Source organism: Ursus americanus, chromosome 7 (genome assembly GCF_024610735.1).
Source record: "Ursus americanus isolate L20-20 chromosome 7, mUrsAme1.1.p, whole genome shotgun sequence".
NCBI lineage: Eukaryota > Metazoa > Chordata > Mammalia > Carnivora > Ursidae > Ursus > Ursus americanus.
In genome coordinates, this window is record NC_142133.1 from 36,603,262 (window position 1) to 36,629,820 (window position 26,559).

A 26,559-nucleotide genomic window follows, 5' to 3' on the forward strand; every position below is an offset into this window, starting at 1 on the left:
CATATTAAGTAGAGGAAAGGTAAATGCTGAGGATATTTGGTAAAATTCAACATCCATTCCTAGCATCAAAAAAAAATTCTTAAAGTAGGTAACTACTTCCTTAATATGATAGTGTGTTTATATGTATTTATAAATACTTTTGCTTATATACATATGAACATATACATACATCAAGTCAAAAGCCAGCATGTGCTTACTAATGAGATTAGAAGTGTTCCTTAACATTAATGTTAGGGACAAAAGAAGGGATACTCATCAGTTCTGTGAATGAACATAAATATTGTCCTGAAACTAATAGCCACTAGCCAGTGCAAGTCAAGAGGCATAAAAATTGGAAAGTATGACTCAACATTAGTATTTGCAAATGTGTATGTATAATGGAAAACCCAAGAGAGTCTACTGAAATGCTATTAAACCTAATTAGCCACCTTAATTTTCTAAATTAATATAGGGTTTCAACTGTTTTGTTATGTAGAAAGAATAACCACTTACATGTAATCTAATAAAATATTACATTTAAAATAATAAGGGTAAAAGCTCTGAAAAGAAAATTTAAAAATACTACTGCAAGGCATAAAGTAATGCTATGGGAGAAAACAGCTCATTCTTTGATAGAAAGCTTCTCACCATTATAATGTGCCTTTTTTTCTTACATTAATATAAATGTTAGGAACCCAGTAAAACTGCCAGTAAGATTGAGTAGTTAGGACAGACTAACACTAACAGATATTAAAATACATTATGGAAGTAAAGATTCAAAATAGTTCATGTTACGTGTTGCACAAACAGACAAAGGATCAGTAGGAGAGAGAGAGTCCAGAGGTAGTTCCCAGAACATATGGAACATCAGTAAATAATTATGGTAATATTTTAAATTAGCAAGGAAAAGATCAATTATTCATTAAATTACCTGGTCACTTTGTAAAAGTAAAACATTTTAATGACAGAATAAATCACAGATGGATCATGATACAGAAGGTGGTAATTAAAAGTATTGAAAGAAAATGTGGAGAATTTGGTTTGGTTTTAATTGCAGAGTGAGAGTATCCTGCCCTATCAGGAAAATACTTGATTACATAAAAAGTATTTTTACATAAATATTTTGCATAACTTTAAATAAATTGTTATCTATGTGATATAGATGAATTTTCTTAATATATAATGATCTCTTAATAAATAAGAGAAACCTCAACAACCCAAAAGATAAATGGGCAGATATTAAGAATAGCAGATCACAGAGAAAGATATAGTGTTGAATTAAACATGTGAAAATCAACACAGTTTTACTCCTGATTAAAAAATAAAAATTAATCTGTACCAGTGTCCATCTCAGTTTGATTAATAATGTCCCTTATCTACTGTGTGTGGAAACTGGAAGACCCACTGTCATGTGCTATTGATGGGAATATCAGTTGGTACAGTCTTCATGTAGGACGATTTAATATTGGTAAAATTTAAATCTTTTCCTTTTGTCTCAGCAACTACATGTCTCAGAATTTACCTATATAGTTCCACAAGCATACAGAGATGAGTATAAGGATGTTTTTTTACAGTGTTTTTTCAGTCATTGCCAGGTTAGCTCTTCCTTAAATCTAAATGATATTATTTGTAATGTGTCATTGATATGTTTTCTTACTAGCCAAAACTGGACAGGCCAAGACATCTGGAGCCAAAGTCAACAAGTCTTCAGGTATGTTTTTTACTAGAATTCTAGACATATTAGTTAACTTTAAATTACTTAAGAAGTATATAACAGTAGTTTTGGCTTTCATGTGACAAAGTATGTGCTGGGCGTATACTGATTTTTTTTAATTTATAGCCATTTAGAAATTCTGAGAAAGAAGACTTACTAGGTAATGATCCTTCTTTGTAGTAATTATCAAAATTAGATAATTCCTCTTTCTCTTTTATTGAGGTCTCTCTGCTTGCTTACTTTTGTAAAATAGTGCAGATAATAAACAGCAAAACTGTATTTTCTTTTCAGTTGTTTACAGACTTTAGTGGGGTTTTTTTGTTGTTTGTTTGTTTTAAGTAGGCTCCAATGCCAGGCTTGAACTCACAACCCTGAGATCAAGACCTGAGCTGAGATCAAGAGCCGGATGCTTAACTGACTGAGCCACCCAGACTCCCCTCGTGGGTTTTAAAGTAATTATTTTTTTTCCTTCCTCTAGCATTATCCTTCCTACTGCTCATTTCTGCTAAATGCTGGTTAGTTTAGGGTCATCTTTTTAAGTGGATAGAGATAATATATTAAATTATCTTCTCTGTAATGGTAGAAAGGAAGCAGCTTTTGCATTGGTAAATACCATTGTTAGTGGCAGATCCAGAATTTTCATATAGTAGTTTCTTCGAAGCAGTAATTTGAGGGGGTCAGGGGAAGCTAGAAATCTTGTTTTGAAGATGCATTTATTTAGTAAATAGTTTGATATTACTTTGATAGTAAGTTGATGGGAATTCTGGTAGAGATTTGGGGGGAAATAGGTGTTAAAGCTGCTTAGCCACCTCTTAACTGTGTTGGGAAGTTAATTCTCCATATTTTTTCCTTAAGTTTTGGTGCCTAGCTAGAAGTAATAAAGTGAATTGACTTGTAATAATATAGGGTTAGTGAAAGAAATACTTAAGGACCCTTTGGGGCTCAGTGTGACACAAGCAGTGTGTCCAAACTTGGAATTGACTAAGAAATGACTGGTTAGGTGATACTCTGTAAGGATTGGTATTAATCTTTTTGAGCAAAGGTTACGGTCTGTCTTCGGATATGAAGGGTGAATTTGTAAACTATTTCAGTTGATTTTTGTGCATGTCAGTAATTTTATTTATATGATAATTTTTCAAAAGCATAGTCATGTTCTTATGAGGGTCCTCCTAAGTAATTGTAGCAGTCGCTGTCCTTGTTTACAAATGGGCAGATGTGCACAGAAATTGATTCATGCCCCAAGACTTCACAGTTTAATTTAGAGTTCAACTTGGATCTACTGACTTCTGATTCTGAGCTTTTTCCTCATAATGCAGCCTTGCTAGTTGTTAATGAGTCCTAATTTTCAGAGCTAAACCTCATGTTGCTTTCTGAATAGAAGGGGATTTTATTCTCTGGTGATCTTTTCAGTGACACTTTGATGATCACAGTCTTTATACATTATCTTTGAAAATAAGCAAGAGTAACAGATGCGTATGTACAAAGAAGGGTCAGAGCAATTTCAATAGTTCTATTCACATAGAGCCCACTGGGAATGAGTCAGAACAGGCTTTATGTGGCTTAACCATGATGAAGGTGTTCTTGAATACTTTTCAGTCAGCTGGGAGCCAAGGAAGCTTGGGCTGGGAGACCCTAATTATAACTGTTTATGGAACCATTAAAAGCATTATGGGACTGTTTTTATATCCTTGCAGTTAGTAATTTTGCTTCCTAGTTGATCCACACATTCAGAGATTTATTTAACTTGCCCGAATGCTATTTTTTTTAAGATTATTTATTTATTTATTTGACAGAGAGAGAGAGAGAGAGCCAGCGAGAGAGGGAACACAGCGGGGGGAGTGGGAGAGGAAGAAGCAGGCTCCCAGCGGAGGAGCCTGATGTGGGGCTCGAACCCAGAACGCTGGGATCACGCCCTGAGCTGAAGGCAGATGCTTAACCATTGTGCTACCCAGGCGCCCCAACCAAATGCTATTTTTAAGTACCCCACTGGGGAGGTGAATTCTTACTTTAGTAATATTTTTTTTCCTGAAGAAATTGTCATCATTGCTAGATTTAGAAAATGACCTGTGCCCCAAAGATGAAAATATTTAATGTTTTGGATAAAATATAGTCTGTCACACATACTCTTTACGAAGTTCTTTGGGGATTGTTGATACAATAAACCAATTTTGACTACAGCTTTTGTGATTTAGGGAAATCAGCGGGTTCTGTAAAATCTGTGGTAACAGTAGCTGCTAAAGGTAATAAAGCTTCAATCAAAACAGGTAAGATTTTTGGGAGGGAGAGGATTTATTAAGTTTGTTCTTAATTCTGCATATTTTATATATATATATATAAACATATATATGTTTATATAATAAACATAATATCAAAAGCAAGTTTTAAATTCATTAATTTATAGTATCTAATAACATCTTGAAAAGTTTAGTAGATACTTCTTTGGTATTTAAAACCTGACACATAATGGGACTTCTGTGTTTTGGTACATTGGTCTTTGACAGTGTCTGCCATTGCAGATAAATTTTTGCAGAGGAAACATTTTTGACAGCTGTATAATTACAGACTGTTCCGCCACTTCCCCCTACAAATCTTTATTTTCCTCATTTTTTAGAGATTGTCACTTCATATTACCTTCCCCAGCTTGTAAATTTTTCAGTTTGTTACTCCAAAAATATTTTTCTTTCCCTGTTAAAAGTATATTTCCCCCATAAAGAAAGAAATGTAACATATTGAAACTAACATGATCCATTTATTACTATACAGGCTAATTTTAAAGAGCCTTTGTAGAAATTATAAAAAAATTTTGTGTGATTATGATATGCTTCTGCCACATAGAAGATAAACCTTTGGCCCATTAATGGCCATTAACGAAACTGTGTCTCATTTTTATTTCCTTTTTTAAAAAATTAATTTATTTGAGATAGGAAATGCACGAGCAGGAGGCAGAGGGAGAAGCTTAGCAGGGAGCCCTGTATGAGGCTCAGTCCCAGGGTCCTGGGATCATGATCTGAGCCAAAGGCAGATGCTTAACCTACTGAGCCACCGAGGTGCCCCTTTAAATTTGCTTTTAATCTTACTGGTAAACAAATAGAAGTGGAAATAATAACTATATGGAAAAGAACTGCCTTTATAATGAAGTTGGACCACATTACTTAAATGTATTAGTATGAAACATGTGAAATGATTGAGCAGATCCTTAGAATAATTGTTCACTTCTACTTTTAAAAGCAAAATCTGGTGGAAAAAAGTCTCTAGAAGGCAAAAAGGCTGGCATTGTCAAAAACAAAGACACCAATAAACCTGTGATTGTACCAGGTAAGCTTTAAATGCTTTTATTCGTTTAAGTGCTTTCTTTAGATCTCCTTGGTGTACATTTAAGATATATTTTGAAATTATACCTTTACATTTTCAAAGGGATTGTTTTGTTGATTTTCAAAGAAAAGCCTGCATTAGGTTTGACTTAAATCAGGTCAGTCTAAGGAGACTTAAAGTAACAAACTAATTTAAGTTCCTGTTTAGATTCATTAGTGTAATTATATTAGTGTGTTTTTCTAGACTATTAAAGCAGACTATTTCATGCAGAAAACTCTGAAATAAAGACCAATATGGAAGTCAAAGCCACTGAAAATAGTGCTAAGGAAACGATTTCAGGTAGGTCAAAAAATTTTTATTTTGTTCTCTTGTGTTTAAAGATGGAAAATTAAATTTTAAGAAAATAAGATTTTTAATTTTGTGTCATATTACATGTATATTTTTTAAAATATCAGGCTCATGCCTAAGTGAAATTTAAAATATTATGATTCAGATCTTCACCTTCTTGATTATTCTGAAGTTTTCCTCTTACAAGAAATAAAATGAAACATTATTTAAAAGCCGTTGTTACTTCTGTAGCTATTTCCTTCTTAAATTTTCTAGTGTTTTTATCAGTTGTGTACATTTTCATGTAGCTACTATTTAATCCATTGTGGGAAAAGAGGGATCTTGGTAAATAAGATATGTCTGCATGAATTCTTATCTTATTTTGTATCTTAAGAAGCTGCTGTGGAGGCCACAGAAAAAGAACCAGTTAACAAGGTCAGTTTTTCTATTTTACTTATTATTTAAAAGTTTAGGAAATTTTGACACTATATTTTTCTTACTGTAAACCCACTAAAAAATGTGCAGGATTGGCATGGTGAGGAATCTGTCATTTGTGATTTTTTTTTTTTTTAAGTTTTATTGCTTCACCTTAGGTTTTTGTTTTTGTTTTTAAATAGAGAGGTGGGGGAGGGGCTGAGGGAGAGGGAGAAAGAATATTAAGTGGGCTCCGGGGTGGATCTCAGGACCCTGAGACCATGGCCTGAGCCTAAATACAGAGTCAGAGGCTTAACCAATTGAGCCACCCAGGCACCCCTGTCATTTGTGACTTTTTAGATAAGGTTTGAGATGCAGAGTAAGTTACAAAAGTTTAAGTGTAGATTATCAATAAATGTACATGTTTTTGAGGTTTACTTTTTACCAAGAAAAAAAGTTTAGGCCAAAATGGGCTTTTGAGTAGAAAAACGGGTTGTCAAATTAAAACCAGTAGAATTTTCTGAAGTCTGTTTTTCTTTTTTCTTAGAGGCAAATGGGAGATAAGTTAGTATTTAGAATACCAGTTCTCTGTGTTTTTAGAATAGCGAGTAGAGTTTGAAGTTTTATTTGCAGGGCATAAAGCTTACACGACTGTTTTTCTGTGGTTTCCTCTGTCATGACTGTATTAATATTTTGTTAATTTAGATTTTACTGGTTAAGATCTTGAGATCATTCAAGTCCTAAACAATAAGTTTATTTTTGACTGGTAGATTCATTCTTCAAGTAGTAACTAAGTAGTATGTCTTAACTATTTTGTTTCAGGAAGAATATTTAAAAGCACAAATAAATTGACTTAAAGCACTTCTAAAGGAACCATTTATGAACATAGTTGGTGTGCTAGTTAAAAATCATTCTCAACTGATTTATGAAAATTATAACTTGCTGTCTCTCCCCCCCACCTGCTTTTTTTTCCAAAAGAAAAGTCACAGGTTGTCCAGTTTACCATAGTACACCTTTGGGGATTTTCTCAAAATTCATTAAAAGGAAAAACTGGCATTGATGAGAGTTCTCTTGAAGAACAGATCTGAAAGAAGAGAAGGCAGAAAGTATTTACTTTGTGGTGGGGATTGGGTTGTAGAGAAAGGTTTCTAAGGCACCAGGGAAGCTTTTTAAATTTGTCTAAAAGATTATTTTATTCAGCAAGATAAAAGGATATGCTCTGACTTGGAGCTTGGGGAAGTTAGCATCACATGGCACAGGAATGGCAGCAGTGCATGAAGGAGCTGTTGTCAGAGACAAACTGGTGTTTTTAAACTTGCACTTTAAAAAAAATAATAAACTAGCATTTTAATTTTTATTATTTTATTATTTTTTTACTTTTTTTTTTAGGTTTTTTTTTTTTTTTTTTTTTAAATCTCTATACCCAGTTTTGGGTCTTGAACTCACACCCCAAGATCAAGAGTCGCATGCTCCCCTGACTGAGCCAGCCAGGTGCCCCTTACACTTGTATTTTTAAACAGTGGTTGAAAAAGAGAACTAAAAGCCTTGACTAGAGGACAGATGGTATGACTGAAATGATGCTGTGTTCTTGAAGAGAGGAAATTCGCATTTTATTTTGTTTTCAAGGTTCAGACTGGCCGCCTTAATTGATAAGATTTAGTATTAAATGCAGTTTAAATACTAACATAACATGATCTGCAGCATAAACTTAAGTAAATACAAAAGCAGTTAAAGAAATTTGAATGTCAACTCTTAAATTTGTTTTGAAGGAAACAGAGGAAATGTGTGTGGTACTTATTTCTAATTTGCCTAATAAAGGATATTCTATAGAAGAAGTTTACAACCTAGTAAAACCATTTGGTGGTTTAAAGGATATTTTGATTTTATCATCTCATAAAAAGGTAAGCGTTGATAATAGCTGTTCATATTGTCTGAAGCACATTTTGAAAAACATTAAGTTCACAAAACTAAAAAGAAAGGGTTTAAAAGCAGCACCTCAAAATAATTAAGCCACTCAAGCTAAGGGATTTTTAAAATATAAAACAGATACCCCATATTTAGTGTTATTCTCATCTGACCTAGTTTTAATGATGGAGAGGATGGCTTACTAAAGGTGTCAAAATTTTGCTCAAAATTTTAGTCTAAAGAAAATGTTTTAATCTTTAATATGTTAATGCAGAGTTTTATAACAACTTATAAACTTCATAGCACTTTTTTACTAGTAGTATTCCTGCTGTTTTACCAATTGCACTCAAATGGGAAGTAACCATTCTCAGACAAAGATGTCATCAGTACTTAGAATAACCTAGGTTATCTGTGTGTTTTACGTTTTTGGTAATAAGTACATACTGCTTTTGTAATTTTAAAACAAAACAGAATATTATTAATAAAAACAACTTGTGGGAGGTATCTTATAGGAAGTGAGATTTCAGGAAGGTTTAAATAATGGAAACACCATTCCGGTGGTTAGTAGTAGTGTTCTTACATTAGAAAGGAGTTGGTGATCGCTAGAGATCTTTCAGAGTAGGATATATGTTTGCTGGTAGTCAGAGCCAGTGTGCTTCAGAAAACAAGAGTAGAAGAAGAGCGTGAATACAAGTGAGTTAAATGCAGTTTCACATAATGTTAAAAGTAGATTATTTGAATGGTTGCACGACTTCGTAAGTTACTAAAAACCAATGAATTCTATACCTATACTGGTGAACTTTATGATATATAAATTATATTTCATTAGAGCTGTTTTTACTTAGAGACAAGAATAAAAGGAATTTTTTAATAAAAATTTTTTTATGTGACAGTACATTGAAATGGGGGAAATTGTGGGAATCTGGAAATGAATAATTCAGATTCATACTTTACATCATACACCAAAGCTTAAGTAGATACGTTAAATATGAAATCCAAATACAGAAAATTGTAGATTATTATCTGCCCAGTTTTGATTAGAGTTGAGTAGAATTATCAACTGTTTGGAGATTTAATACTTTTCTAGACCTTATGTGGGAAAAAACCAGATTCAGTCATACAAATATTTGTGAATTACTATTAACATAAAGCAAGATGTAAATTAAAAACTAAAAATATTTGTGTAAAAGGGAAACAAAGATTCATATCCTCATTACACTATAAAATATTACAAGTTCAATAAATAAATTGGCAAACAACACAGATAATTCCTTTAAAAAAAAAAAGAATTACAACTATGAACAAATATATGGAAGATTTCTACCTCACTGGCTATCAGACACAGAGAAGAATATTCAACTAGTCATTTACCCAGGGATGAAAATTAAAACCAAAATGATGGAACTATAATTTTAGGAGAACAACAAAATTAAAAATAACTTGGTAATCATTACACATTTCTTTGGTTCTTTCAATTCTCATATTTCTCAGTCATTAAATTTATTTATTTAAGTATTTATTAAATATCTGCTATATGCTAGATACCGCTCTAGGTACTAAGGGTTCAGTGATGAATCAGATAAATAAGATTTTCCTTAATGTCATTTACTAGAATGTCCCCTCTTATTTCTCTCTTTAGTATTGCCTTATGAGTTCAGTCATTCATTATTTCTTCCTTGTGGTTGTAATACTTTGAGTCTATTGGCCTCACTTTCTGAGGAATGCGTTTTTTTATCTTAATGTTTACTAAGTTATTTAGTTGACTCAAGTATTCTTTTCAAGAAAAAGTAACTTAAAGACATTTATTTTTTTGTTCTTGTACTTTCTATTTTAAAAGATATTTATGGAAATAAATAGAAAATCTGCTGAATCTATGGTAAAATTTTATACCTGCTTCCCAATATCAATGGATGGAAATCAACTCTCAATAAGTATGGTTCCTGAAAACATGAATATAAAAGACGAGGTAAATAGTAGACTTGCCGTCGTTTTTACTGGAATATTATAAAAGTTTTAGATTGGGTTTATTGTAGTTGGTTATGCTTTCGAGCTTGTGTCTTCAGGTTACGTATTTTCTCTGAGTTATTGAGAAAGCTTCTTCCTGTCTCTTCACAGTCTCCAATCCCAGTGTTTGAGAGTTATTTCCATATGGAGGGAATCTAATCCCTCATGTAGGTCAGAATGGAAAAAAGGTTGAAAACTATCTGTAGACAACTCTGTTCTTATTTTACTGCCATTATCTGTCCTCCAAACTGGAATCCCAGATGTTATCTTTAATTTTTCTCTATTTTCTCACAACCAGTCTTGTATAGGTCTTGTATATTTCAAATCATAAATATTTCTGTAATTTGTTCCCTCTTTATCCCGTCCATCATTGCTTTGTTTCTTGAAAACTCCAACTATAAAGTAGTTCTTCATGTCTCCTACCTTTAGTTTTGTCTCCCTTAAAATCTTTCTCCACGAAGTAATGAGACTGACATAAAATTTAAATCTGTTCAAAGACAACTGATTTAGAAACCCTTCACTTCTTTGTGGCATACAAATATTTATTTATCAACCGCTAAGAGGCATAAAACAGTTTTTAGAATCTCTAGAGGAAGGTGGAAATACATGTTATTTGAGAAAGCCTTCCATTGAGAATCACTCTGATGTAATTGGTAGAATTGTTTTATATGTGTCAGTATTGTTAAAAAGGGAAAAAAAAGTTTTAAGAACCAGAGTGTCCTAAGATAAAGTTCCTTTCCTATGCAGGTAAGCCGTCCATTAGCTAGCCTTTCCCAGCTCTGACATTTTTGTCTCATGCTACTCTTAGCCTTCTTTATAATCAACAGTACTAAATAACTGTACATTTAATACTCTGTACTTTGGTGGGTTTTTTTGTTTTTTTTTACTAGGCTACATTTCTGTTCTTCCTCATCCTCTACTTTAGTTAACTTTTTGTTTTACAATTTGACTTCTCTTATTGTCTGCTAAGTTAAATCTCTTATTCCTTGTATATGAATTTGAATGTCCTCCCCTGACACCACCTTATTAATCTTTAATATGCTTAAGGGGAATAGGAAGAATTAAAGTGTATTAAGATAGGAATTGAATAATTTGTTTAGGAAGACGGAAAGATTTTTTAGAAGGAATAAAACTTTTGCTGACTTCTCATTTTATGAAATAGTGCTTAATGCTGATTCATATAGATTATTTTATTATAAATCCTGACTAAATAAATATATGAATGAGGAAGACTTACATCTCCCACTTTCCCTCTGTTTTGTCTTTCTAGGAAGCTATATTTACAACCTTGATTAAAGAAAACGATCCAGAGGTAAGTTTTGCATTTAAATGCTTTTGTACACTTGTTTAATTGATGGAAATATTGGTTATTCACCTGTTACAAATAAAAGACTACTCATCTTAAAATATTGAGGTGACGGTGAGGGCATGTGATGTAATGAGCACTGGGTGTTACATGCAACTGATCAATCACTGAACTGTACCTCTGAAACTAATAATACACTATATGTTAATTAATTGAATGTAAATAAAAAAATAAAATACTGAGGTGATGAAAATATCAGATGGATCTTCTCTTGGCAAAAATAAGAAATAAAGGGTCATGGTAATCCTTAATGGAAATATTTTCTAGATACTGGAGCCATATTAAGTGGCTTAGGTATAAAGTATTTTGGGTACATATTATGTTGATAGAAGAAAGATTATACTTCTTATTTTAGTATATTGTTTCATTGATTACTGAAATCTAAAACTAAGATCTCACTGTCTTCACTCACATAGTCATTTTCTTACTCTTGGGAGAGGGTATCATCTGACCTCTGAAAAATTAAATTACTGTTAATCTGTGTTTTATAGTTTGATACTTCAGCTGTGTTTCTCTTTTTCTGTGCTGTCTCTTAAAAAAAACTACAGGCAAATATAGATAAAATTTATAATCGATTTGTACATCTTGATAACTTACCAGAAGATGGACTTCAGTGTGTGCTTTGTGTTGGACTTCAGTTTGGAAAAGTGGCTCACCACGTATTCATGAGTAATAAAAACAAGGTAATGAGGTCCCTCCTGTTTTACCTATATGTTCTGTAGAGAATAGAATATGACTGAACCCTGTGCTCTTTGGGTTTGTGACTTTTAATCCATCTTCTGAACTGAAGCACCTATAAACATTATTTCTTATCAGAATTATGATAGATCAGCATATTTTCTCCTGGGCTATAATAACAAGGAAGAGATGATGATTTTCTCCTCTGAACTCCTAGTGGTTTTTTTTTTTTTTTAAAGATTGATATATTTATTTATTTTGAGAGAGTGAGCAAGCAGAGGGAGGGGAAGAGGGAGAGGGAGAATCTCAAGCAGAGTCCCCACTGAGTGGGGAGCCTGCCATAAGGCTTGATCCCATGACCCTGAAATCCTGACCTGAGCTGAAATCAAGAGTTGGACATGTAACCGGTTGAGCTACTCAAGTGCCCGAGAACTCCTAGTTTTAATGGAATAAAACTTGCACAAGGGAGAAAGGTAATATGTGCAAAGAGCATTATCTTATGGGAAAGTTTAGACTTGAGTTCATCTAGCCTTAACTACCTTTGTGACCTTGGCTGAGTTGACTTAAAATTTTGGTTGGTTCTTATTTGTAAAATGAAAAAGGTGTTACCAGATACTTTCTAAAGTTCCTTCCAGCCATAAAGCACATAGAGAGTTAGGTCTTTTTGTTTAGTTATATGGAAAGAAATATAAAATGATCATCCCTTAGGGGTTTGGTTTCCTTCTTTAAAAGAAATTGTTAACGTCTTTACTTTTTCTATGCCCTCTGTGTTTAATATTTAATTCAGATACTTGTCTAGTAAAATTAGATTTTGAGCAACTACATATTACCTAGAAAGGTAGGATTTCATAACAAAGTTGACATTGTTTCAGAAAAAGTACCTAATTCACCAGAGGTAGATACTAATTTCTTTGATATGCTTCTAACTGATACATGGAGCATGTTTGATACTTTAGAAATAGTGTGACATAGGAGGGAAGGGAGATGACAGATGGTATAAGGAATTTTGAACTTTTACTTTAGATATGTTTAATCTTCTGGTAGGTATTTTTTTAATTTCTTAAAAATACCTATCATACTTTTCCATTTTACCTGGACTTTGCAACATTTTAAGGATTGTTTTCTCTTGTTTCCTTTGAAGTGAAGATTAACTTCACCTTTGTAATCACATTTGGAAGTCTGGAAGAAAAATGTATCTATTTAGAAAAATTAAAAAATTTTTTAAAATGCATATAACTAAATTTACTGTTCTAACCATGTTTAAGTGTCCATTCAGTGGCATTGAGTATATTCATGTTGTTATACAATCGTCACCGCAGTCCATCTCCAGAACTTTTTTTTTTATCTTCCCAAACTGAAACTCCCTGTCCGTTAAACAGTAATTCCTCTGTGCCTCTCTTCCTAGCCCCTGACAACCAGCATTCTACCACTGTACTTTCTGTCTCTACGAATTTGACTACTTTAGCTATCTCATATTATAAGTGGAATCATACAATATTTGATCTTTTGTGATTGGCTTATTGCACTTAGCTTAATGTCTTCCAGCATATATTGTAACATGCTAGAATTATCTTCCTTTTTAAAGCTGAATAATAATCCATTGTATGCATATACAACGTTTTGTTTATCTACTCATCCGTTGATAGATACTTAGTTTGCTCTACCTTTTGACTATTGTGAATAACACAGTTCTTTGGGGTAAATACCACAAAGTGGAATTCCTGGATCATATGGTAATTCTATTTTAGTTTTTTTAAGGAACTACTTAATGTATTTTTTTTTTTTTATCTTCTCCAAAGGCAATTCTTCAGTTAGATAGTCCCGAATCTGCTCAGTCAATGTATAGTTTTCTGAAACAAAATCCACAGAACATAGGTGACCATGTTTTGACCTGTACATTATCTCCAAAAATGGACTCATCAGAGGTAAGATTATTTTCTATCAACTTTTGTGCTTTTAGAAAATGAAGAAAGTGTAAAGGTCATTCTTCTAAAGCTAGAAGGTGTACTCTGAAGGAAATTGCAAGAATTATTCTTGGAGAGGGGCGCCTGGGTGGCACAGCGGTTAAGCGTCTGCCTTCGGCTCAGGGCGTGATCCCGGCGTTACGGGATCGAGCCCCACATCAGGCTCCTCCGCTGGGAGCCTGCTTCTTCCTCTCCCACTCCCCCTGCTTGTGTTCCCCCTCTCTCTGGCTGTCTCTATCTCTGTCAAATAAATAAATAAAATCTTTAAAAAAAAAAAAAAAGAATTATTCTTGGAGAGTAGCCAAACTGGTACTGAGTTTAGGTATTCTTCCTTTTAAAAATTCGTGTTGCAATCACTACTACAATTTTCATGGTTTATGGAGCAGTATAAATTTGTCTAAATTACAATAAATTGAATAATTTTGAAAAATGCAGTATATTCATTCTGATACCTGTTAATGGACATATATGTAGAATGATTCCATATATGTAACATGATCATGATTCTCTCCAGAGTGCAGAATCTACTTTGAGTCCATTTTGGCCATTTGGCTTAAGAAGTTTACTTATTCTTGGGGCGCCTGGGTGGCTCAGTCGTTGGGCGTCTGCCTTCGGCTCAGGGTGTGATCCCCGAGTCCTGGGATCGAGCCCCATGTCAGGCTCTTCCTCTGGGAGCCTGCTTCTTCCTCTCCCACTCCCCCTGCTTGTGTTCCCTCTCTCGCTGGCTGTCTCTCTCTGTCAAATAAATAAATAAATAAAATCTTAAAAAAAAAGTTTACTTATTCTTTTCTCTAATATAAACTCTTGTATAAGACATAAGAGTTTACAGATTATTGGCTTACACAGTAATAATACATGTATGAAAACTTATCCACCTTTGAAAGAATTAAATTCAAACTCAGATGTTTTCTCTTTCTAATGCTTCATTGTGTCTCTATAACAGGAGGTAAATAATGGGACCTGTATTTGGTGTCTGCATGTTTTTTGTTTATTAGTATGCTAAAAATCTTGTGCTAGCTCAAGAAAAAGAAAATTCCACCATCTAAAACCAAATTAAATAAAGGATCTATAAGTAAATGCATCATTGATAGGTACTGGGTTTTTTTTTAAGATTTATTATTTTAGAGAGACAGAATGGGGGGGAGGGCCTGAGGGTAGGGAAGAAAGAAAAATCCTCAAGTAGACTCCCTGCTGAGCATGGAGCCCAACATGGGGCTCCATCTCATGACCCTGAGATTATGACCTGAGTGGAAAACAAGAGTTGGACGCTTAACTGACTAAGCCACCCAGGCACCCATGATAGGTACTGATTTCAGCACAAATTTGAGTGGCTTGTTTAACCTGATAATTTCAGAAAAAATTTGAAAGTTTTTAGCATTTTTTTTTCTTAACAGAACATGGTATTTTTAAAAATTTGTTGTTTTGATATTTCGGTTTTTTTTTCTTTTAAAGATTTTATTTATTTATTTGACAGAGATAGAAACAGCCAGTGAGAGAGGGAACACAAGCAGGGGGAGTGGGAGAGGAAGAAGCAGGCTCATAGCGGAAGAGCCTGATGTGGGGTTCGATCCCATAACGCCGGGATCACGCCCTGAGCCGAAGGCAGACGCTTAACCGCTGTGCCACCCAGGCGCCCCTGTTTTGATATTTCGAAGTTATTACTTTGTTCAGAGTTACAGTCAACACTGATGATATAGAAATTTTTCTTCTAAGAATACAGTCCCAAATTTTTAGACTTAAAATGAAACAAATGATTATAGAAAACGTCTACCCGAATGATACTTTACTTCCCAGGCTTTTACTTAGAACCTTATTCTTATAGCTTATTAAATTGAAAAACCATTGTTTTACTGTAGACTTAGCCTCACACCTGATAAGATAATCTTGATCATGTTACATGGTGTCCATTATATTCATTTAACAAATAGTAAATAGATGGTTGAAGCAGGTAGACCAATTTCAGGGTATTATAATGGTCTATATGACAAGTAATGAAAGCCTCCTAAACTAGATTAAGAAATGAAAATAAATCCTGTCCCCAAATTTTTTAAATAAGTTTTTAATTTACCACATGTATAGTGAACTAATTAAGTAACATCCTTATATTATTCTTTGATACCCCCCCATTCATTTTTTTACCTACAATATTATTATGCAGGTATATAGTGCAACTTTTAGTTGTATAAATATAGTTACTCTGCATATGAAGCATGAAGGCTTGATTCTAAGTACTGAAAATAATATCTGTATTTTTGATATCTTGATGAAGAAGAAGATACTATAGAATTCGATAGTATGAGCTTGGGTCTATAAAGAAGGAAACACAGTATCTGTCCATAACTTGTATACTTGAAGGTCACTTTCTTATATCCCCATTCATTCTTCAAAATGATGCTGTTCTTGTTTTCTTCAGTGTTTGGATTATGGCTTTCCTGTACAATTCTGGTAGGGCGGTTGTTGTTGAGAGGAAAAGGGAAGACTGTCTTCATGTTACTCAGGCCACTAATTACTATTTGTTGAATGGAATCTACTCTCTTGTTAAAGCTCCCTGTTCTAAATTTATGGCCATGTTTCATAAAGCAACTGTACACCTTTATTTTCCTTTTATTGCTCTTCTGAGTTATTTCTGTTCTTGGATTCTGTATCTCCTCTTCTCTTGGATTTCTTTTCTGTTTGTTAGATTACATCATCAATAATTTTCCCCCAGAAAGTATGTGTGGACAGTAAACTTTCTGAATCCCTGAAATTGACTTTATTTTGCTCTTATATATTTCATTGATAGTTTGTCTAGATGGAGAAGTCTGTGCTCAGCTTGTTGTTCCTTTCATTGTTTTTCTTAACCTGTATTAGTTTTTTTGTTTGTTTTGTTTTAAATAAATCTCTTCACCCAACATGGGGCTCAGATTCACAACCCCAAGATTAAGAGTTGCATGCTCTACCTGCTGAACCAGTCAGGCGCCCCTTAACCTGTGTTGTTAAGAAGGCTGATTCTTTTTTTTTTTTTTTTTTTTTTAAGATTTTATTTATTTGCGCGAGAGAGAACACAAGCAGGGGTAGTGGCAGAGGCAGAGGGAGAAGCAGGCTCCCCACCGAGCAGGGAGCCTGATGAAGGGCTTGATCCCAGGACCCTGGCATCATGACCTGAGCTGAAGGCAGACACTGAGCTACCCAGGCACGCTGAGAAGGCTGGATCTAATCATATCATTATGTATTTTGTTTTTTTCCTTTGAAAACTTTAAGCATTTTTTGATTGGTTCATTAAACAAATACCTGTCTGATTCCTTTCCTATACCAGCACTGTTTTAGACATTGGATGACATTGATAAACAGAGGAGTTGAGGTCCTAGTCCTCAAGGAGCTTATATTTTAGTGGAGAAGAGGGACTATAAAAAGATTCTATGTGTACACAAACACACACACACACAATGTCAGATGGTTAAAAAAATGCTATGAAGTGTTATGGAGACCAATCAAAAGGATAGAGAGTAACGGATGGGGGGAATGTATATTTTAGAGTGGCAGCAATAGTCCTGAGGAATAGTTATTTGAGACCTGAGCAAAGCAAGAGAGCAAGCTCTACAGTAACAAGGAGAGGAGGTTTTTAAACTGAAGGGCAAGTGCTAAGTCCTTAAGGACAGATTTGATGATTCAGGGACTCCAAGGAGGATCAGTATGGCTAGCCCAGTGAGCTAGGTTTTATCTTGGTTTGGGACTTATTCATAAATCCTGCTTTAGAGCACTCAGTGAATTTATAAAGATTAGTGTACTCCTTCACCTAAAGAAGGTCTTCCTCTTATTATTTCTTTGATTATTTCTTCTCTTCAAATTTTAATGTTCTTTCAGGAGGTAGCACCTATACTGATTTTGTGGAGTATTTCATTATCTGAAATATCTTCAGTTGATTTTGTGTCCTTATCTTTCTCTCTGTTGTGTATTTATTTATGAATAAAGAAGCAAATTAGCTAATGCAGGTATCTGGTATAGATTTCCTCTGCTGTCATATAGGCGCCCCCACCCCCCAAAAAAGCTTTTCCCATGAATGGGAAGACTGATTGTAAATGCTATGGATGGGGCTTATCAACTGTCATCTTTAATTTTGGTTATGTATCATTAGAGTGTAGACTGAATACCCAACAAAATGCCCCAGTAAAGAAGGCCTTTACTCTGGGACTCCCGTCACCCACACCAGAAATCCTCTCTAAGCACATTATTCAGTTTCTTTGAAGTATAATTTTCAGTTTTTAATATATCTAAAGAAAGATAATTTTCAGCTCAGAACACACATGATTCCTGGAGAAAAAGCCTACACCTAGTATAAGATGTAAAGAACTGACAGTTTTTGCTGTTTTGTTCACTGATGTGTCTAGTGCCTGGACTGGTGCTTGGTGCATAGGCATTGAATTTTAATTCTTCCATTTTGGGTCCTAGGACATTGATTTTTTGGTGGTTCAGATATATGTTTAAAAGGATTATTGTTAGGGGTGCCTGGGTGTCTCAGTCAGTTTCAACATCTGATTCATGATTTCAGCTCAGGTCTTGATCCTCAGGGTTGTGAGTTCAAGCTCCGTATTGGGCGGGTGTGGAGCCCACTTAAAAAAAAGGGATTGTTAAATTTTGTTCAGCACTTCTAGGTGTTTTGATTAGAAAGCTTTTTAAGTCCCCTAATCTCCCTTATAAATAGAAGTCTTTTTAAATAGTAATTGCACAGTGAAGATGTTGCTTGGTTGATTTTGTTTGTATTCTTGAAAAAAAGCAGTATTTCCAAGCTTTTAACGTTAAAAAAAGTTTCTTTTTTTTTTTAAAGATTATATTTATTTATTTTAGAGAGCGTGTGCACCCAGGGGAGGAGGGCCAGAGGGAGAGGGGCTGAGAGAATCTCAAGCAGACTCGCAGCTGAGCGTAGTACCTGAATGTGGGGCTTGATCTCAGGACCCTGAGATCATGACCTGAGCCAAAACCAAGAGTCGGATGCTCAAGCAACTGTGCTACCCAGGCGTCCAAAGAGTTTCTTATTTTTATCAATGTTAAGGAGACTTTTTTCTCATTAATTGCTGTGTGTCAGTTATTCTCTATCACCTAACTAGGGCTCTTTATCTAACGAGAAAATAATTTTAGAACCTGATAGTTATGTGGACACTAAAAACTGTTTTGATATATTTTTAAGATGTGGTCTTGTTTTTTTAGCTTAGATTTTAAGAACTGAAAACATTGCATTGATGGGTTAAATATTTGAAATCCAGTAAAATAGTCTCTAATGAAATAATGGAATTGTGTTACAGGCTCAAGCTGACAAAGACCCAGAACTAGGAAAAGAAAGGTATGTTGCTTTAAGTTGGCTAACATTTTTGCATAGTATTTAATTACTGAATTTTGTTTTTGTATTTTATGATAATTGTTCACTTGTAGCAAAGTGTTTGTAGCTCTCATATCCATTTTGTGTGTGTGTGTGTGTGTGTGTGTGTGTGTGTGTGTGTATATATATATATATATGAATGTTATGGAGGGTGTGTGTGTGTGCGTGCGCGTGTTTATGAGGTTTTTTTTTTTTTTTGACTGTTCAACCAAGCGTTTTGTTTGGTTTTTTAGTCTCTTTCAGATATTTACTAATTTTTTAGAAAAACTAAATTTGTAAACACAGTTTGAATTAAATACATAAATATGACTTCTTTATGAAATGTTTTGCTAGACTCTTGAACAACTCGACTCCGTTATCAGCATTACATTCTTGTTAGTTTTTTCTGTTCCACAGTAGTTAAACACAGTAATAAAATTTTAATCATTTTGTATAATCTTTTAAAATTTCATGGACATAAAACCAAAAAGAAGGTATTCAGTATGTATTTACTTTCCGAAGACAGCTGGAGTGGGGGAAAGGATATTTATAAAGCAAAATAATGTATGAAAGCTTGGATGAAAGATGGGAACTTGTTCTTCAATGTATACACGAACTAGTGACTCACAGTCTTGTTCTGACCACGTATAGTACACCCTCTTCTTAGTAACTTTTTCGTCCTGAAAGTTTATATGGGAGGGGATGAGAACAGGCAAAATGTAGAATATTATTAATATATCCATAGGAGATTTCCTTTAAATAGGAAATTTATTTAAAGACTTTACACCAATTATAAACAAAAGCATCACATTCATGATGAATCAGCTTTGCCCCACCAATTAATAACCTTCTTTTTACTGCTCTTCATTGGGAATCACTGGTTTAGAATTCCTTTCCCTCTTTAATACTAAGTGATTTGCTCTTATTTGTTAGTCAATGTAGTAAGAGCTTATCAGTTTGAAAGAGCATTTTGAAAGTGTTTAAATATGGAAAGTTTGTTTTATTTGATGTACTAATTTTAAGATGCCTGAAAATCAGGATGTCTTATGGATTTTTCTTAGTAATTCTTATATGAGGCTTTTAAATGATAAAGATGATTAAGAGTGTTTTAAAATATGGTGGTAACTTTAAGCAATTAGATTTCCTGTATATGCCAGCACAGACTTTTTTTTACGTTGTACACCATCATACCAATTCTGTTCATATGTCCAAGAAGTATACCAACAGCACTGTTCGCTATAAAAGCCCACGAAGGGCAATAAGTTGGTAATGCTACATGTAACGTAGATGGACCTGTGGTTTGGCCACAGTAACTCTGGCTAAGTGAGTAGGCTCTTTCAAAAATTGATTTTATAAATGAATCTCATTTTATAGATTTCATTTGACATAGTTTAAGGTCTGCAAGAACAGCTATTGTCTGTGTTCTGGTCATTTTTTTCCTCTCATTATCTTGACTTTCTAGTCAAAGATTTCTTCTTGAGGAGTTTACAGATAGTTGTCTATTATGGTAATCTTACAAAATTAATTTTTAAAATTCTAGTACTAATAATTTCCATTTTGCAGTCAGTTTTTTCTGACTTATATGACGTTAGGAAAAAAGACGCAGGATGGGGCCTGAATACCTCACATTTCTTTATTGGAGTAAACTGATCCTGGGAAAATACTGGTGCTCGTTGTTTTTGTTTTTGAAGCACTTGCAGGTGCTGATTCATCATGAATGTGATGCTTTTGTTTATAATTAGTGTAAAGTCTTTAAATATATTTCCTATTTAAAGGAAATCTCCTATGGATATATTAATAATATTCTACATTTTGCCTGTTCTTATCCCCTCCCATGTAAACTGTATTTACTTACCATGTGATTAACGCTACAAATAAGAATCCTAGGTGCAGTTTTCACCAACCCATTAACAATGTTGAGAAGTACCCAGTTGCCCTCTTAAATAAATACTAATCTTCAGTATTGTTAAGTTGCAGTCTAAAGTTTCTCAGAAAGTGTAGGATATGGTGTTGTTAACCTTTGTTCTCACACCCAGCTTGTTTTGAGTTTTGAAACCCTGTTATTATGGAGGGATGGAAGTGGGTCAGGGGTGGAAATTAGATATCTATATCCCGAATGCCTTCCCTATTTCTTTTTTGTGCATTTCTCAAAATATGGCTGTGTATTCCTTTGATATCTAAAAGACTGGGTGTTTTTTTTGACTCCGGTGTTAATAATTTTACATAATTGACACCTCAGATGGACTTTTCAGGCTAACCTGATGAACATGGAGACTTTTCCCCATATTAGCCAGAAAACTAGATATTAATTTTTGGTAAATGAATTCTGTGAGGAAAGCACTGTAATTTTATTTATTTATTATTTATTTTTTATTTATGATTTTATTTATTTAAGCTAGAGAGTGCACAAGAGGGTAAAGGACAGAGGGAGAGGTACACTCCCCACTGAGCGGGGAGCCTGATGTGGGGCTCGATCCCAGAACTCCGGGATCATGACCTGAGCCGAAGGCAGACACTCAACCAACTGAGTCACCCAGGCGCCCCAGCACTGTAATTTTAAAAGACAGAAACACACAAACATTGTAGTAAGCTATTTTTCAAGTAGGTCCATGCTCTGTTTGAAGTATGGAACTCCATAGTGATTCATTTTGTATAAAAGATAATCGCTTTTTCTATTGACAAACTTTAAATATGGTAAAGGGGAGGGACTTGCTATATCCTAGAGCCAGTAATCAAAATCTCCATTGTTATCCTTCTAGCTGAGTAGATTGGTGTTTTTGTATAACCCTAACTTACAAAGCCTTTAGGGTTAATGGTGCAGTTCTGTAATGAGGCAGGAATTTGAATTTAATATTCCTTGTTGGAAGTAAGTCTCATAATTCAAAAATGAAAGCTCGCATTTGAGAAATATTATTTACAGAACTGCTGTAACTGAATGTCAGAACTTCTTATCTTTGTCGTATTTGGCCGCATGTTTTATTGTGACTCATTCTAAGAATTTGAAACACTTAAAATCAGCCATTGGTATTTTTGAATATGAGGAATGTGAATAATTTCGAATAAAAAGTTTTAAACCCTTTCAGCATACAAAGGAAGCTTATACAAATGAGTATAAGTGTATGGTTAAGCTGTATGGTTACCTACTGTTGAACTTAAATAAATTCCTCAAACTCTTTGCCTCTATAACTTTTTATCAAGTGGTGTTTCTTTGGAAGTTTAATAATTAACCATCTTCGGCGGGGAAGACCACTTTTTTGGTTCAAATGATTAGACCCTGATATGGTAGCACTTGATTTTTTCAAAGTTTTGAAATACTAAACATCTCGGTACACAGATACGCATCACCTTGCATTAACTAAAGAATATTATGGCCACTCTTTGGGAAGCATATCAAGGATGTTTCATCCCCTCCTTCCTTGAGAACTAGGAGGAAAAAAACCAATATTCTTTACGATGAGGTGTTGATATGGCGTCACTTTCTGGTGTCTTCCTCTAACAGGCTGCTTCTGGTCTAATAAGTGAATATATTTGTTAAATTTGATTTGTGTTGACAGCATGCTGGACATGGTTTTGGAAGCTAAGATTTTGCATGTCATTCTTCACGATAACCTCTGACCTATGGAACATTAATATAAAAACAGTTTGTTCTGTCTCAATGAAATGAGTTGAATTACTGAATCACACACACTTTTGTTTACCTTGGATTTAGGAAGACCATAATGAAATGAGATCAGTTGTATGTACTTGCCATGTATTTTCTTCATTTCTTCTGAATAATTTTACTTGAAACTTTAAATTATGTATTGGAATTCTAAGTTATTTATTCTCTGTAACCGGAAAGATTTCTTTAATATATACCTTCTCACTCAAGTAGCCAAAGGCATCTACCTTATGTTAAGGTGATTCTATCAGTTTTGCCTCTAACTGTAAATCCAAAAGAGTATTTAAAAGATACTTCCAAAGAGAGTTTTCTTTTAGGTATCGTTATCAAGAAATACAGTTCTCGGGAAAAACAAGTCTGTCTCACATCTTAAAAAAAAAAAAGTTGACATGGTTAGGAGTATAGCCTTTTCTCCCTACCAGTTTCTATTTCTGTTCATTTTAGGTAAGATTCACTTAAAATTTTAAATTTCAATGCATGGATTATTAGTTTTATTGTAGAACTATACACATATTTTATTATTTCAGTAACCTCTGTTGGGAAGATCTTAATAATTTGCGATGTCTCAGATTCACGTTCAGCCTCCTCATGTCTAGTGCAAATGTGACACAAGGAAAAATTGGTTATAAGGATTATATTAATGGTCATAATTTTGTCATTATTTCCTTTGAACTAAAAAGAAATCTTCAGTGCAATGGAGGAGGATCTCTTTTAAAATTTTATATTGCTTACATATTTGTGTCAAAACATCTTAACCATTCTAATGCCGATTGGCTGGATTTCCTAGTGCTTATTACTAATGCATCAGGAAGTCTTAACAGTTGGCATCAACAGGATTATTTATAATGGTTGAATTCTCATCATAGTTTGATTTTTGTTTGTGTTTTGTTTGTGTTCTTTTTTTGTTTGTTTTTAAATACTTTTAGCCCTGACTTGAAAAACAGTCCAGTTGATGAAATTGAGGTGCAAACAGCAGCTGATAGTCTCTCTGTTAAACCTAGTGAGGTTGAAGAAGAAACTGTTCCCAACGTTGAAACAGAAACTTCTGTACAGCAGGAAGAACCTTGTGAGGAAGAACCTGAAAAAGCACTACGTGACTCTGACTTTACTATTGAAACGTTGGAAGTTGAAACTCAAGGAGAAGAGGTCAAAGTGGAAATTCCTCTTGTAACATCCACTCCAATCAGTATTGAATTATTCACTGAAAATGTAGAGGAGTGTGTTTTAAATCAGCAGGTGTATACCAGTGACTTCGAGAAAGAAGAGGCAGAAATTATTAACCCTGAAACAGAATTACCAACATCTGACACTGCATTTATAGAAGAAAGGAACATCAGAGGAATTCTAGAAGAATCTCCATCTGAAGCAGAAGACTTCTTTTCTGGGATTACACAGTCCATGATAGAAGCTGTAGCTGAAGTAGACAAACATGAAATTGTTTCAGAAATAGTACCATCTACTTGTGTTGTGACCCCGGTACCAGGAATTTCCACTGGGGATGAGAAGGCAGTGAGCAAAAAGGGAATTTCTGACAAAAGTAACATGGATGAAAAGGAGGAAAATGAATTTAATAGTAAGGAAACCAGAATGGATCTGCAAATAGGAACAGAAAAGGCTGAAAAGAATGATGCTAGAATGGTTGCAGAGAAGTTGGAAAAGATCGTGACAGCAGTGAAAGAAAAGCCTGCAGAAAGTGCTGTGGCCAAGGCATGCCCAAATAAAGGAATGGGTCAGGCCAATAAGCCTGATGAAACTAGTAAAACTAGTATGTTGGCTGTATCAAATACATCTAGCACTAAATCAGGCATCAAAGCTGGTATGGTCTCTTCTCCAAAGGTAAAAGCTACAGCTTCAAAATCCGAAAACCAGAAAAGTTTTCTGAAATCTGTACTCAGAGATCAAATAAATGCTGAAAAGAAACTTTCAGCCAAGGAATTGGGTCTCCTTAAACCTACAAGTGCCAGATCAGGCTTGGCTGAAAGCAGCAATAAATTCAAACCCACCCAGAGCGGTGTTACCAGAGGAGGCAGTGGAAGAATCTCAGCCCTGCAAGGCAAGGACTCGGAACTGGATTACAGGGATATTACAAAACAGTCTCAGGAAACTGAGGCTAGACCTTCCGTCATGAAACGGCATGACAGCAACAATAAGGTGAGGAGGGTAGGAAGAATGGCTCAGTGTTGTCTTTGAAATGAGTAGCTCTGCTGTTGTAGCTTTGGAGTAAGAGATGTAATCTTGTTTGGTACTTTCATCTCCTCACTCCACCCCCAAGCTCCCATTTCTCTTAATGATTCCACTGATTTAAGCCAATAGACATTTAGAATAATAAGTTCAAGTTTGTAAGTTATTAACAGGTTTGAAAAGCATTTTTTGGATAAAATGTGGTCAGAAATACAAGTGTGGTTTAAAAAAAAAGAAGTCTGCAGTGACTTTCCTGAGGTGATTTACCATTGTGCTTCTGAATGGGAAACCGTTTTCTCTTTTAAGTTGAAGCTTCCTTTATCAGCTTACTGATTGCCCAACTTAGACACTGTGGGTATAGGGAAGAGAAGATCAGTAAAACTGAATTTACCTACAACTTAAGAGATGATGCCTATGTTGTTAAAATGATTGTTGACTTAGTGTGGTATACCTGGTACTATTTTCATAATGGAATGTGTTTGGATATCGTTTGGTGTTTGGATTCTTTTTTTAAAAAGAACATTAATAACATAGTTGTAAATTCTCTTTTTCTGTATTTTTTACTTAATATTTCAGACTTTGGCTGGGCAAAACACTAAGAATCCTAAAAGCACCACTGGTAGAAGTTCCAAATCTAAAGAGGTAAGAAACAGTTCACTAATACTAATAAGCCTTCTATTCTGTCCTTCCACGGAAGAGTTCATCTGTCTTATAACTAGTGTCTCTCCTGTAATAATCAATTTAATAACAGAGCAAGGGACAGGAATGAGATATTTTATTTTTGACCCTACCACCAATTTGTTTTTTGACCGTGAGCTAGGTTAAATTGTTTGTGTGCATGGTGCAGGCAAAAAGTTGTGCAGGGGCAGGAAGGGAAGAAAAAGGTAGAAAAATCCCTCCAAGCTCCTGTTGAGAGCAATAGGTTATAAACACAACAGAACCATATGTGTTAAAGGAGACTGGTGTTTGACTAGAGTCCTTGCAATTTTGTGGAACTTCCAAACAGGTGGTCCTTTTGAGATGGCTCAATTTAAACCTAACTGGATGGGCTCTAAGATTTACTTTCCTGGTACTAAGTTCTGCCAAACAAACGTGTTATTTTTGTTGTTGTTTGATATTTTAGGTTTTTCCATTCATAGAATATTTTTTCGGTCATTTTATCCTGGCATGGAGGAGAAATGTTAATAGTTTAAGAAGCATAAGTAAGAATAATGTTTCTGTTGGCTTAATAAGTTGATAGTATAAATGCTTACAAGTTTCTTTCTCCCAAAATTACTGGGTATATGTTCTGATGTCATTATATATGCTAGTAATTGATCACTGATAGCATACTAAATTTGTCGGAGGCCTGCCGGGAATTTATTTTCCTTAGTATTGGCACCCTTTTTCAAATTACAGATACTGGTTTTTTTTTTCAAATGCAGTTATATTTGGCATTAAGTCTTATTTAGTAAGAATTTTTCCATTTAACTTTCTCTAAATATAAACTTTATATTAATGTTGTATATCTTAATTGGTCAGTGGTGTAATCTAGTTAGCTGTTTACTTTCTAGCTACATTTGAGGTGCTTCTGGCAGTCCATTAAGTCTCCTAGAACACTTGTTAGATATCAGTTAAGAGGGAACAATAAATTTTTTACATTGTAGTTTGATAAATGCTTTACATTGATAAATGCTTTAAATGTAGTATTTTTGTGCTTCATATTTCAAAACTTGTATATTA

The 26,559-nt window shown here is 34.3% G+C and overlaps 1 protein-coding gene across 6 annotated transcripts in view; it reads left to right on the plus strand.

Annotated features, from left to right (window-relative positions):
• The window catches only part of ZNF638 (zinc finger protein 638), a 123,832-nt gene that overhangs the window by 89,514 nt on the left and 7,759 nt on the right, over window positions 1–26,559 (plus strand). For 5 of the 6 annotated variants that reach the window (XM_045788227.2, XM_045788228.2, XM_045788229.2 and 2 more), the window contains 13 exons: window positions 1,640–1,690; window positions 3,886–3,957; window positions 4,922–5,008; window positions 5,276–5,344; window positions 5,727–5,767; window positions 7,516–7,647; window positions 9,489–9,617; window positions 10,926–10,967; window positions 11,570–11,704; window positions 13,499–13,624; window positions 18,943–18,980; window positions 23,583–24,807; window positions 25,414–25,479. In XM_045788227.2, coding sequence (XP_045644183.2) covers window positions 1,640–1,690; window positions 3,886–3,957; window positions 4,922–5,008; window positions 5,276–5,344; window positions 5,727–5,767; window positions 7,516–7,647; window positions 9,489–9,617; window positions 10,926–10,967; window positions 11,570–11,704; window positions 13,499–13,624; window positions 18,943–18,980; window positions 23,583–24,807; window positions 25,414–25,479 — 2,213 coding nt within the window. The remainder of the gene's footprint in view (window positions 1–1,639; window positions 1,691–3,885; window positions 3,958–4,921; window positions 5,009–5,275; window positions 5,345–5,726; window positions 5,768–7,515; window positions 7,648–9,488; window positions 9,618–10,925; window positions 10,968–11,569; window positions 11,705–13,498; window positions 13,625–18,942; window positions 18,981–23,582; window positions 24,808–25,413; window positions 25,480–26,559) is intronic. The other variant, XM_087863535.1, reaches the window with a different exon arrangement.